Source organism: Rhinolophus hipposideros (genome assembly GCF_964194185.1).
Source record: "Rhinolophus hipposideros genome assembly, chromosome: 25".
Lineage (NCBI taxonomy): Eukaryota > Metazoa > Chordata > Mammalia > Chiroptera > Rhinolophidae > Rhinolophus > Rhinolophus hipposideros.
This window is the reverse complement of record NC_138071.1, coordinates 7,669,016-7,683,557: the sequence shown is the minus strand read 5'-3', so window position 1 is coordinate 7,683,557 and position 14,542 is coordinate 7,669,016. Positions and strand designations below refer to the sequence as shown.

General features: G+C 40.4%; 1 protein-coding gene across 1 annotated transcript in view; it reads right to left on the bottom strand.

Moving 5' to 3' along the window:
* ING3 (inhibitor of growth family member 3) overlaps nucleotides 1-2,320 on the bottom strand; it is a 28,568-nt gene extending 26,248 nt beyond the window's left edge. The window contains exons 1-3 of the mRNA XM_081038122.1: nucleotides 2,244-2,320; nucleotides 935-1,076; nucleotides 622-693 (exon numbers count right to left, since the gene is read on the bottom strand). Coding sequence (XP_080894248.1) covers nucleotides 622-693; nucleotides 935-962 — 100 coding nt within the window. The 5' untranslated portion in view covers nucleotides 963-1,076; nucleotides 2,244-2,320. The remainder of the gene's footprint in view (nucleotides 1-621; nucleotides 694-934; nucleotides 1,077-2,243) is intronic.
* Nucleotides 2,321-14,542: the final 12,222 nt, after the last annotated feature.

Here is a 14,542-nt window from a genome sequence, read left to right as displayed (position 1 = left end):
CACGAAGGCCAGTCGTTACCATCATTTAAATAATTTAGTTAAGGTACCTACGTTTCTTCAAAGGAGTGACACACAGCCAACAAAGTACCCTTATTACATACTTTGATTATGTGAAATTCATTTCACATTCTTGATTTTACATGTCTCTCCACGGTAGTTGCAATACATTTATTACGTGACACTCGGGGGTTCAAAACAAGGCGTATAGCCAGTGTGTCTATGTGTTTCCTGCTCTTGACAAGGTTGCAACAGAAGGAACTTTAAAAGTGTAAATGCTACCGTCGATGTTCTCTAGGTGAAGGTTCAAAGTCAAAACTTCCACACGCATGCTGCCGTGCATTAAACCATGTGTCTGCGTCCTCCAGGAAGGTACAGGAACTTGTGTTGCCCGTCCCCAAACTGGAGAAAAGAACACCCGCGCTCTCACGTCTCCCTCCCGTAAAAGCCAGGAGAAAACCAGCCTGGGCGGCAACAAGAGGCAACACTGCAAACTGCAAGTTCTGGCTGACAACTCCTCTGCGCTCCCAGCCTGTGAGCTGGAGCAGAGTCCGCAGCCGGACGAAGGCGAGGACGTCCGACAGGGGACGCGCGCAGCAAACCCGGGTAAACGCGCCCACTTACTCTGCACCTGCAGGTCCATCTCGCGCATCTCAGTGAAGCGGTCCCGCAGGTCCATTGGCAGCTGCTCAATCACTGCCAAAGGGAGAATCCGTCAGAGGGGCGAGGCCAACGGCGAAAGGACGCGCCTACGTCACTGCGTGCGTGCGTGCGTCGGGGGGGGCGAGGGAGCCGGCAGCCCACAGCGAGGCTGCCAGTTACCGTGAGAAAGAAACATCCCCCGCCTCCCCCTCCCTCCCGCCATCCCGCCCGTCCACTCGCGCTCTCGCCCGCCCGCAGGTCCCACGGACGGCCCCCGCCAGCGCCGCCCACTCACTTTCCAGATAGTCCTCTAGGTACAACATCGCGGCCTTTAGAGCTGGGGGAACGAGGGGGTCCAGGGGTTTATTTGTGTCACTCGCTGTCGCCGGAGTTTTGTCCCTTCCAATATGGCGCCTCCGCTAGCAGCGCCCGCTCGGCTTCGGCAGGGAAAAAAAAAAAAAGAGAAGAAAAAAAAAACCACTTTGGCGCCTGACGGCGCTTGCCTCACTGCCGCCCGGAGCTGTCATTGGTTGGCTGGAGCAATGACGTCAGCCTACCGTAGCCCGCCCCCGCGCTGTTGTGGGAACTGTAGTTCTATTCCCTCCCCAGCAAAGGTGAACACGCTGGCAGTTCTTCACACGGAAACTACAAAAACCAGACGCCCCAGCGAACGGTGCGTAACGGAATCCGAAATGCGGTGCCTCTGTTTATTTGTTGATTTTTGTACGGGGCATGACGGGAGTTGTATGCGCCTGCCTCCCACAACTAGGAACAACTTTTCACCTGTTCTTGACTGCGGCGATTCCATGCCCCGGCATTTGAGTCCGGATTTCAAGCAGTGCTAGGAAATCGCAAAGGTTCTAGCGCTAGAATACTCCGCAAAGTTCGGGCAATTTGTACTGTCTGAAACAGAACTCGCTGCTGGAATTGAGCCTCACGGTCCAATCCTAAAACTACAAATGGGACGCCTGGTCGGCTTCCGCGCCACAATTTATTTTAAGCATGGCGTGAATGTGTATTTCCCATATTACAATAGCCTCCTGTTCTAGGCTGCGGTCCGTCTCGGCACGCTGATGGGATTGCTCTGTACGGACGACCTGCAGCCGCCAAACAAGACCAATCCGGAGCCGGCGGGAAGAGCGGCCGGAGCCTCGGTGGTGCACGGGCCGCGCCGCAGTAACTTCAGGGCGCGCCGAGTCCGGGGCCCGCGCGGGGCGTCGGCGGTGCTGCGCGGCGCCCTCCCGGCGGGCGACGCCTCCCCGCCAGCGCGCTCCCGGGCCGGTCCTTCCCCGCTGAGTTGTCCTCCGTCTCGGCTACGTTCTCGCTCAGTCAAGGTTGGGGCTTCTTGTCCTCTGAACTCTCTCCGGGTGTCGGGGATGCTTGTCTTCCGTTCATAATTTAACGTTCTGTGTATATTTTTCACTGGAGTTGAAACCCTGCGTCTGTGTCCCCTGCTGCACCCCGCCTTCGCATCTTCTTGTTCTCAACACTTTTCCACCGCTCTTAATCAGGGTACTTACCTGGCGTGTTAACGGCGTGTTAATGAACCCCAGAGAAAAGTTAACCCTAATAACAATGACCTCATTTAGTTTCTGTGCTTTTACCTAAAATCCGGCGCCTTACGTTTTCCGTCCTCCTTCCCTCTCCTCCCTTCCTTCTTCTGGCTGCCTCGAAGATCTCTGATGTTTTCGCAGTTTCACAATGATTAATACACATGTGATTCCTTCCTTCCTCCTCTTCTCCCTCCTTTCCTCCAGCCTTCCCTCCCCCTCTTTTGTTTTCCTTTATTTTTTTTTTAAACCACACTGAGTATTCGAGAAGGTTCCTGAGTCTCAGTGTTAGTGTCCTGCGACAATTGTGGGGAATTCTCAACCGTTGCATCTACAGAACACCTCTCACATAGACAGCCTCTGTGCCTCTTCAGCTTTCTTCTCTGCGGCCCACCTGGAAATCTCCAAACACCTCATTTTTAGAAGTTCTTTTTGGTTCTCTTTCTGAGCCACTTTCTAATTTCTTATACAAATTAAGCATAATCTGTATTCTGTGTCTGTGAAATCCAATACCGAGAACTTTATGGGTCTTTGGTGCTGCCTGCTGCTTCTTCAAGCTCTTGCTTATGGTGCCCGTTGCCGTGCAGGTTGCGACTTGGGACTCTGCGTGCATGCTTCTGGGCTGGTAACTGTGCGGATTCTTTGAGGCCCGAGTTAAAAGAGAGTGTTCCTAAAGAGTACTAAAACTTGCTTCTGCGAGCTGCCTGGAGACAGCATAAACCCTAGGACCAGATGAAGTTCTCCACTTCAGGTTTGTTGCATTGCACAGATAGATTGAATTTGGGTCTCAGATCTGAACAGATTTTATAGATTCTCGGGAGACTTCTTCCTTTGCCAAGTTCCAAGGTCAAGACCAGCACCATCTTACTGACCATCGGGTTTCTTTCTCACTCACCCTTACACTGGGGATGTAATCCTTTGGGCCCCAGAGTTTTGTCTCTTACTAGACTTTTCCTTTTTGATGGGTCCTTGCCTTTATTTCCTGACCCTGGCATTTGCACAACTGTCAAAGCAGGAGTTCGAGGTGCCCAGAATTTGACTGATAATCTCGTGGCAAAAGTCACATTGACCCTCACTCATTTCTCAGGATTTTCTCACTTTTATTCCTTCTTTTTTGATTTTCCCCCCTTTGAGAATTCCGTCATTTCCTATCAATTCATCAATGTATTTGACTTTTTTTAACCCAGCATTTTTTGTTTTCAGCAGGTGGCTCAGTCAGAGTAGCTAACATGGCAATGCTGCCAGAAATAAAAGAAATGGAAGCCCATCCTTTCAGTGTAAACTGAGCTTCTTCAGGGAGGTTCTCACAGTAAGGAAAATGAGATAATAGATGGTTCCCAATTCAGTGAACATGCACACACACCATAGAGAAACTAAACAAATAAAACTAAACACTACATATTTTAGTTAATGTAATTCTTATTCTTGGACCCTGTATCAGCTGCAGAAAATTGTGTATGTACACACGTGTGATAGCTTCTTACATCATTAGGTCATATAGTAGATAGCACTTGGAGTGTCTACTTACTTAAAAACCACCACTGCGTTTCTGGGCCAGGCCCCTCATATACAGGAGTGACCATATCTGTTACATTACTGTGCTCCCTGATCATAGCACATTAATTTAACAGGGACAGATCAAAGCTGGGCATATTAGATGCACTCTCTTTTGATCTGAAACTGGGATGAAGAGACGTGGAGACTGACGGCGCTGTGGCAGAACTGCACTCACTGCAGCACGATAAATCGTACACGGTCCACAGTCTGCTGTGCTGAGATCCACCAGAGCAGCTCTAGGTTTTCTTCCTTGGATTTTTTTCCATTTCTCTGTCACCTTCTCTAACATTAGTTGTGTCACATCGAGAAAGTTATTTTCACACTCGGCCCCCATTTCCTGATCTGTAAGCTGGAAATAGCAATAGTAGCTCAATCATAGGTGTGATATATTGAAAATGATATCATCTATGCAGAGCACTTAGGTTCAAGCATGGTGAGTGTCACGACACAGAAATGTCATGTCAGCTTCTAGTACCATCAGCATTAATGCCATGAAGGAAGTCCCCTCCTGAGTTACCCATATTCAAATGCTCCTTCGTGCTGCTCTTAGCTTTGGCTTGTGCCCCTGGTCATTTTGAGGCTGGACTCCTCCTAGACTCACTGCAGATTATCTCACCTCCACCTGTTGTATCCCCATTGTCATACTCCATTCAACGGAGAAATGATACAAGGAGGCTACGTCAGAGTACTGCACTGAAGGCTCTGGCTAAGGAGAAGGAATCAGAATGTCGGGAAAAGATGCAAAACATGGTTGCAAAATATGATTGTTACTGAGAGTCCAAGAGAAAGGAAAATTGAAATTTTTCACATAGCATATCCTCACGGGAACCTTGGCTTTACGTCTTACGGTTCTGCCACTTTCCTATTGGAAATATTCAAAACTTTGAATATTCTCGTAAAACTTTGAAATGAAATATTTTCTTAACTTTGTGCCAGGCAGTGTATCCTCCCTGACAGACCTCTAAAACATGGGAAGAACGCAGAGTAAAATGCGGTCTTTACGTGAACCTCTCTAATTTTACATTTTAAAAGTCCATCGAGTCACTCGGTGGATCAGTTATAAGCAGCAGGATAACAGCCTTCACTTTACAGATCTATGAATGTTCCAGACCTTCCACTCCTCATACCCACTAAAGGGACCCCTCGAAGGAAGGCTGTACTTTGCAGACCTGGCTCCTGAGGGTTTGTGACAAAGAATATGGAGAAGAGGACAAAGGGAAAGAAGACAAGTGACTAAGGGGTGGAGAGTTAAGGAGATTTTGCAGAGGGGGTTGCTATGTAGGGGTTTAGTGGGTGGGATATTGAGCAAGGATGGATAACTGGATATGAAGCTGTCACAAAATCCTTCCTTCAAAATAAGTGGAAATTCTGGAAGACTTATAAGAAAAAAGCTTGAAAATAAGAGAAAAATATCCCAGGTGCCAGAAATAAACAGTAAACTCCAAGTTGGAGCTAAAAGAACCAGAGCGTTTATAGGCCTTCACTGTTGAGTCTGGGGTTCTGACTGGTAGAGTGATATATTTCAAATGTTAAAATAAATTTCTAGGCCCAAGGTGGAGCCGCTCATACCTGAGCTGCCATAGTTAGAAAACCACGATTTAGATAATGTTCATGTCCCTATAAATGCTCCATTTGACCAGAAACAGTATATCCAGTCAGCCGATCCCCAAACACCAAGACAACTCAGCTCCATACTTATTTCCTTGTTCCTTCTCATAAACAAGGTTGCCTGACCCCAGCTATGCCTGGGTGTGGAATCCAAACTCAGACTCCACTAGGTGCGGGAATCCCTTCTCAAGATAGTCAACATTGGTCTGGCCCAGTGAAATATGAGGGACAAATACAGAGACAAAGGCATTCATACCCATTGGAGTTGCTCCTCGAGCTAGGACACACAGAAGAGCAGCTTCCGTTGGAAATGAACTCACATTGAAATAATACAAATCACTTAGGAAATGAAGATGCTGAGCGACTGTTGGCAGATAGAATAAATGGGAATTCTAAAAATACAAGTATTGGAAATCGTGATGGATGAAGTCAATCCAGAAAGTAGAACAAATAAGAAAAAGATTGAAAATAGAATAGATACAAAAATTGCAGGATCAATCTTGAAGTTCCAGTACTTATTAATAGGACTTCCAGAAAGAGAGAACAGAGAAAATGGAGACACGAGGGAATACGTATACTCTGTGATAACACTAGGTAGAGTTTCTGAAAAGATAAAATAAATCTATAGTGATAGACATAGCAGGGTGGCCGCCTCTGGGGAAAGTGGGGTGCTTGACTAATCTTACAACGCTTCGCTGACAGGCACTGCTCTATTACAAGCTTGCAGAAAACACTCAATTCCTACTTGTTGCCTGAATAAATGGAAGCAGTACTGGGTGGATTAACGCTGTTGAGTCAGACCTGAGTTTGAACACTGTCTCTGTTATTTGTTCATATGACCTGAACCAAATTACCCAATGTCCCTAAGATTGTTTCTTCATCCATGAAATGAGAGGAAGAAGGGTAGTTGTAGTGTCAAACTGTGGCAAGACTCAAAAGAGATAACATGTAAGACTACCTAGTACGGTGCCTGGCACAGAACTGCAATTATGAAACAATATCCTTTGTAGAAGTGACAGTACCATTAGGTAAATGGTCTAGTAAATGCCATTCCGAGGGCATTGCAATGGGGTGGAGACCCCAGAGCAGGCAAATAAGGGGGAGCATCTTCTTTAGGGGATTTAAAAACAATAATAAAACTGACTTTTACAGTGTGTTGTGTGTTTTTTTTATCACTATGTGCCAGCAATTCTTTCTTTTCTTGTTTTTATTAGTTTCAGATTTATAAAACAATAATTAGTAATTATTAGTAATTAGACATTTATATACCTCATAAAATAGTAACCCCAATAAGTCTATTACCCATCTGACACTGTACATAGTTATTAGAATATTATTAACTATATTCCCTGCACTGTGCTATATATCCTTGTGACTATTTTTTTTGTTTTTTTTAATTTGCCAGCAATTCTTAACAATGTCAGTGATAAAATATTTCCCCCTGAAAAATGTGCTGTTGTTCCAAGTTCTAAACATTCTCTGAAGTTATAGCTGAATTTTAATAACTAGCACTACGTAGTTGTATTAGGTAATGGCTTGGAAATAAACACTGAAAGCACAGTGATTGTAAAGACAAAGACACAGAACCTGAATTATTTAATTACATAATTCTCTATGGTCACTTGGAAGTTTTCTTTGTACTTTAAAACAGTGAGACTGACCATGAACTGCTAGGTGTTATATTTTTGCTTATGAATGCAAATTTTAGTTCATACATGAAACATATATTACTCAACCTGAGTAATATCTTAAAAATTAAAATGTATTCTTTTAAAATTATTATTGTTTAATTGGTATTTAATTGCGGTTACATTTTAATGTAGTTACTTAGTGCAACAAACCAATGTTTTTTCCTTTTCCAAAAAAATGTTTAAATGTAATTAAAAGGGATTAGTCCATTACTTTTCTCCTTTTCTCTTCATTGTAAAATTAGTTAATTAATTATCCATTACAAGCTTGATTATGTAATGAAATTTAATAAAATGAATTTTACGCTGTCTGAGTTTCTTTGCTGGCCATTATTACTTATTTCATTTAATGATTATTTTCGAAAATAATTTTCATGTAAGGAGAAGGGGTGTATTAAGAAAATGATTGGCTCCAGGTGTCAGCTATGCCAGGTATGCTTATTAAAGACTTCTCACAGAAGGAGAACGTAAATTTATTTATACACAATGGAATCACTGTTAATAACTGTATCTTGTGTTTGATTTCGAAAGCCTTAGGATTTCTGACATTCATTTTCGTGAAACTGGTATTGTAAAGATAAATTATCAAGCCATTGCTTGTTACATAGAGAAGTCTTTGTGTTGCAATATAAAAATATTTCAGTGACTGAGGATTTTAACACTGCTGGAAAATCATAGAAGATCCTATTTTTCCTTTTATTCTCTCCTTTATCACTCAGGTTCTCTACGAAACTGACAAAAAGTGGAGTTTGGAAAATACAAACTTTTTTCTTATTTTTATTTAAAACTTGTTTTCTAATGAATACAAATCATTAAAAGCTTGTGAAGTCTTATTTTGCTAGTAGGAGTAAAGCATTTTTCTAAATTTGGTTAGGGTGCTCCTTGAAGAAAAAGAGTATAGAAATATGACAAATAGAGCTTTTTTTACACTCTGTACATAAATATCTCATGAGACTTACTACCTTGTGGTACAGTGCCTGCCTCCCCAACTAATCTGGAATTCCTCAAGGGTGGAGACTCTGTTTTATTCATCTGTTGATCCTCAAATCTGGCAGGTAATGTGAGTTCAGTAAAGAAGTAATGAATTATTGAATGAATGAATGAATGAATGAATGAATGCACGACTATCAAACACAAGTTCCTAAGTTTCCAACAGCAGACCAGAGAGGGCAAGATGAAGTTATTTTGATTGCTAACTACTAAGCTCTGTGAAGAAAAGCGGATTCCAGTGGTCATTCAAGTAACTAGACTGGAATGCTAAGAAGAATTTTTAAATAGAAGGCTTTGAAAAATTCTCAAATACAGGGTAGATTGACTTCCAAAGTGGTTTTAATTAGGGCTTCCTAAAAGTTGGCAGAGGGAAAATGAAAGTAATATGGCAATTTGTGATACTCTATATTTTTAAAAAATCCTTTGAAGTTCTAAATATTAATTTACATGAATAAATATGACACCTAGGGAACATAAGAAAGAATATTACTACAGTTCATCCCAGTAAACATTTACTGAACAGCGAATACCACCACAATACTTGGTCAAAACATGACCAAGGCACAGCTCCTGTTCATGCAGGATGCCCAGCTTGGCAAGGGAAGCAGATAGTTAGGGAGATCATTTAAATACAGTGTTGTAGGTGCTATAATGTGGTCAAATTCTGAGGAAGCGTCTAAGAGAAGTTTACATAAATTCAATTGAGAAATGATGGTTTCTTTGATGAATAATGAACATATAGGTTCAACAAAAGGATAAAGTACTGGAGACCAATATAAAGATGCAGTGGATAAAATATCCACAAATTCAAATAGTTTGCAGCCATTATATATTATGTTTTTGATTACTATTTAAGTAGATATTAAAATACAATATATTCAGGAATACTAGTCAGCTGATTTACACTGATACAACACTAACAAGTTGTTAAAATATTGATATAAGATGTTTGACATCATATGTCATCAAGGAAATGAAAATTTAAAGGAGACACACATATTAGTATGGCCAAAATCTGGAACACTGACAACACCAAACGCTGGTGAAGATGTGGAACAAGAGGAACTCTCATTCATTGCTGGTGGGAAAATAAAGTAATACAGCCACTTTGGAAGGTAGTTTAGTGGTTTCTTACAAAACTAAACATATTCTTCACATATGATCCAGTAATCACAGTCCTTGGTATTTACCCAAAGAAATTGAAAACGTGTCCAGGCAAAAATTTGCATGAAAATTTATAGTGGCTTTACCTTATAATTGTCAAAACTAGGAAAAAAACCAAGATGTCCATCAATAGGTGAATGGATAAACTGGGTATAATCATTCAAAGGAGTATTATTCAGTGTTAAAAAGAAATGAGGAACTTAATGATTCCAACTGTATGACATTCTGGAAAAGGGAAAGCCATGGAGACAATAAAAAGGTCAATGGTTGGGAGGGAGATTGGAGGTATGAATAGGCAGAGCACTGAAAATATTCTGTATGATATTACATTGATGGGTACGTGTCATTATTCATTTGCCCAAACCCTTAGAATGTACAACACCAAAGGTGAACCGTAAGGTAACTATGGACTTTGGGTGATTGTGACATGTCAATGTGGTTTCATTGATTTTAATCAATGTACTTCTTCGAGGGAAGTTGTTGATAATTGGAGACGCTGTGCAGGTGTAGCGGCAAGGCAGGGCATATGTGGGAAATCTCTGTAACTTCCCCTCAATTTTGCTATAAACCTAAAACTGCTCTTTTAAAAAAATTAAAGTCATAAAAAAATAAATAAAACAAATAAAAATTGAGATACGTCTACTGCTTAGTATATAGTAGCTGCTCAGAGCCATCAGTATACCACAGGATCTGTGCTGCCCTGGCCCTTCCTCCTGGGAGAGACTCTCTGGGGCTCCCTCATTATGCAGAGTTAACATGGCATGCAGTTCATCTAGCTCTAGTGGGCCCAGCCTTTGCTCTGGGTTGTTAATTATTTTGGATATTACTCCTGGGTAAATTATGAAGTAAAAGGATACAAATACTGCGTGGAAAATGATAGTACTTTTGTAAAAAGAAAATGTGTTTGTGGATAAATAAATACACATCTATAAATATGTTTAGCTTTAGACTTGAATGTACGTTAGAAAGTTAACAATAGTTATTTTAAATGATGGTGGAATTATAGGTGACTGTATTATCTTTACATATTTCTATATTTTCCAAATCTTAAAATTATTTTATAATCATAAATATATATTATATATGTAGAGAGAGAGAGAGATAGAGAGAGAGAGAGAGAGAGAGAGAGAGAGAGAGAGAGAGAGAGAGAGAGAGAGAGATGAAAGCTGTCAGATTGGTAATCTAGGTAAAACAGTGCCTGCACCCCAAAAGTTTTCCAAGTTCTATAAAACTGGGCAAATATCTCTCAACTACTCTTAGAATAATCAATTTTATTCCCAAAAGACTTTCATTCTGAGTTAATATTACTAACAGAATCAAAGTATTGTCCAAGTGTGAAAATACCAAGTTAAGACATTAAGCAAAGGAAGCATTCAGGATTCGGAATCCCATTACCTAGTCCCATTACCGACCTTGGGTCAAACACATAAAGGTCAGGATCTTGGGGAAGCAGATACACGAATAGGAAATGAGGTCAAGAACATAAGACGGAAAGAATGATTTACCACATTAAATCCTGGAACACAGGACAACATGCAAAATGCTAAGTTAAGGTCAGCTGAGGTAGCAGAAATAACATAGTGCAGGTTTTGGAACTAATTACTAATAGAATTCTTACGCTATGATGACTGTGTGATGGCAGGAAGGGGTGGTACTGAAAGGAATAACACTCTCAGTGCCATGGTATCACTTGAGTTGCCTTGTCATCTAGCTTAATATGTGAGTGTGTTTTTAGAACTGATTTGATGGAGTAAACAAGTCTATATGTCATCCAGACATAATTAGAAGTGGGTCCTTGGGAACAGATAACATTGTTCAGTGCCTAGGGCCTGGATTCATAATGAAACCACATTACAGATAGGGTTGCTAACCTGTAGATCAGTAGTTCTCAACCAGGAATGATTTTGCCCCTACAGGAACATTTGGCAATATCGGGAGACAGTTTTAGTTGTCATAATGTGGGGAAGTGCTACTGGCATCTATTGGATAGAGGCCAGGGCTGCTGCTAAACATTCTGCAATCCACAAGATAGCCCTCTGCAAAAATTGTGATCTGGTCCAAAATGTCAGTAATGCCAAGGTTGAGAAAACCAATTGCAGACAGATGTTGTAGTTGAAAAGTACCCAACATTTTTGGGTCAATGTTCCATGTCTATCAGTAACATTGTCATTTTCTTAACCAAATAGTGTTGGTTTAAGAAAATCATACAACAGAAGAAGGGCAGTGGTAAATACTTACCAGAGGGCAGTGGTAAATACATTTTTTATGTTATATTATCATTTGCTCTTCATAGTTTTCTTCCTTTACTGTTTCTCTAACCCCTAAAACAAAAAGAATAGCAGAAGCAGAACAATAAAACTAAAGAAAATCATTTTGTATTGTTGAGGAAAAAACCCCACATTTTCTGGAAAAGTATATTAAAGATTTTAGAAGTTCTATAAATATGGAACCATGACATTTTTATCTCCTTAGTGTATACCTTGAGCATTGACATCTGCTACGTTTTACCCATTTAAAAAAAAAACAAAAAACAAAATAAAACTGCCAATGGCATCTAAAAATTAAGAATACGAAAGATATCACCTAAAGCTAATGTTTAGGGGGCGGGCCCAGTGGCTCAGGCGGTTGGAGCTCCGTGCTCCTAACACCGAAGGCTGCAGTTTCGATTCCTGCATGGGCCAGTGCCAGGTGTCTCAGTTGGTTGGAGCGCGTCCTCTCAACCACAAGGTTGCCAGTTCCACTCCCGCAAGGTATAGTGGGCTGCACCTCCTGCAACTAACAATGGCAACTGGCCCTGAAGCTGAGCTGCGCCCTCCACAACTAAGATTGAAAGGACAACAACTTGACTTGGAAAAAGTCCTGGAAGTACACTGTTCCCCAATAAAGTCCTGTTCCCCTTCCCCACATAAAAAAAAATAAATGAATAAAACAAAGAAATAAAAAAATAAAACTAATGTTTAATTGATGGTGCTTTTTTTTGGTAGACTTTTATAGTCTTTAATAACTTATTTCTGGGAACTGCCAAACCCAACACTCTACCAAAATCACGTTTTTTTGTAGGTAATTTAGTGAAATTAAGAGACAGTTAATCTCCTTACCTTGAGTCTACATCCTCAAGGAAATTTTAAAATATCTTTATCTTTTTCCAAATTAAATAAATAGTTATTAAAAAACCCAAGAAATCAAAGATAGGCCATTCTTTATTTTCAATACAATTACCCTCCCCTTTGGTAAAAAATAATGCTTGTTATGTTCATAATAATAGGAAAAATGATGATACAGTGAAAGACCAGGCATCTGCCCAATCTGAATCAAATTGATCCATATTTTCATTGTGTTTTCAGAATGTTGTGTCATGTTGCAATAAAAGGCTTTGCTATTTCAGGAGTTTAAATGTTCACTCCATTTTCTTTTAGCTATTTTATAATTTCTCTCTTTCCTTTATTAATATTTTTAAACAACTTGAAATTTGGTTTTGACTTATATGAGAGAGGTAATCTAAAATAATTATTTTCTAAATTGTCATTCTATTGTCCTCAATTTTATGGATAAAAATAAAAGAGATAGAAGATAGATAGATAGATAGATAGATAGATAGATAGATAGACAGACAGATAGATGATAGATTTTTTTCAGAGTAGCACCTGCATGTGATAACTAATTAATATTATGAAACAGCTTACAATGAAATCCAACAGAATCCTGCCCTATTCATCCCCATCCCCTTCCATTCTCTGGAGGTTTACAATTCTTCTAGTAGTTGCCTTCAGAACTCAATTTTTTTATGTTTATAAAGTTCTTAAATTATTAATTTTGGATAAGATATATTGCCTCTTCAATACAAAAGATGAGGATATAAAGCACTTACAGTTCTTCCTTGTTTCCAGGGTTTGATACATAATTATTTCATTGGTCAACTCTGTGATGTTAATTACATATACTTAAAGTGTATAGCCGTAATCCTAACTCTAACACGAACCCTAACTTCATCATCTTGAGATAGCATCTCTTGGCTTCTCCTTTGGAAGATAAAGTTACTGAAATGCCTACTTTGTTTTCTAGCTTACCTTTTCCCCTTCAATTTCCTACAGCTATACTTTTACATTGTCATATTTGGAGATGTTATGTTTACCTTGTAACCATAGCCTAATCTTTTTTTCGTTGTCTATAGGATAGCTCTAAAAGATTACAAATAAACAATATTTACATCATTATGACTATATAAAGTATTTGTAATACTTAGACAAAGAACCTTTTCTTCTTCTGGAGTCCAATATTACAAATCAGCCCATGTCATGGCACCCAGTATGCAGCTATTGATCTATGAAATGCTTTGTTCTATATCTCAATAAGGAAGAACATCAGAAGAAGTTACCTTTCATCTAGAAGGGATAGCAGTGCACCTTCACTATCATGCTTTAGCTCCATGCAACACTGGAATTCATAGGGACATTGATCATTTCAACATCGTACTGGACATTATGATGAAATAATCCTGGCAAGATCTGGATAGCAAGATGGTACAGATATTTTTGAGTCCCTGTGAATCAGACACCATTCATGAATGATGTCAGAACCTCTGGCATCACCTGTTTCTTGTTCCAAGCTGCCTGAGCTCAGACTGACGCTACTAATGCATAACCAGATGGGTTCCTTGCATTCTCTCACACAACGTGCTTCTTCCTTTTTGCCTATTCTGTGCAACTCCGGCCCATTGCTGCAGGCCTCTTATTTCCTTCTTCTTCTTTGTGATCATGCCTATGCACGCAAACCCTGGAATTGCAGGGCATTTAACACAATACGGCAAATCTCTGACCACTGGAGAATGGCAACCCATGACTTTTTCCATCTACTGACCTACCAAATGATTATCTATCTCCAAATGCACTTCATACACTTCTTGAGAACACGCAGCAGCACTAAGCAGTGGCAAGGTTGAAAACTCCTCCTCCTATCGACTCTCTTTCCTTCCTTTACATCCTTTTTTGACTCAGCTCTGCTTCCTTGGATTTTATTTCTTAATAGTATAATTCTTCTAAGCCATCAGCTTTGCTTTCTGGGAAACCCAAGCTAAGATATGTAGTTGACACCAGCAGAACCCTAAATAGCATGTCCTTAGTAGAATTGTGGAGTTGGTTATTACCTGGGCAGAGGGCACAGAGTGGGATGGTGATCTCACCTGTCATGGAGCATTGTCATGCTTACTGAGAACTTCTCCTGTGATAAAGTCCGATAGACAGCAAAACATTAGGGGGCTGTGACTGTGGGGACTGAACAGAACGGAAGCAATGCTAATTATAAGAATTGTGGGTGAGATGACTTGAGAAGGAACTAGACAGCCCAATT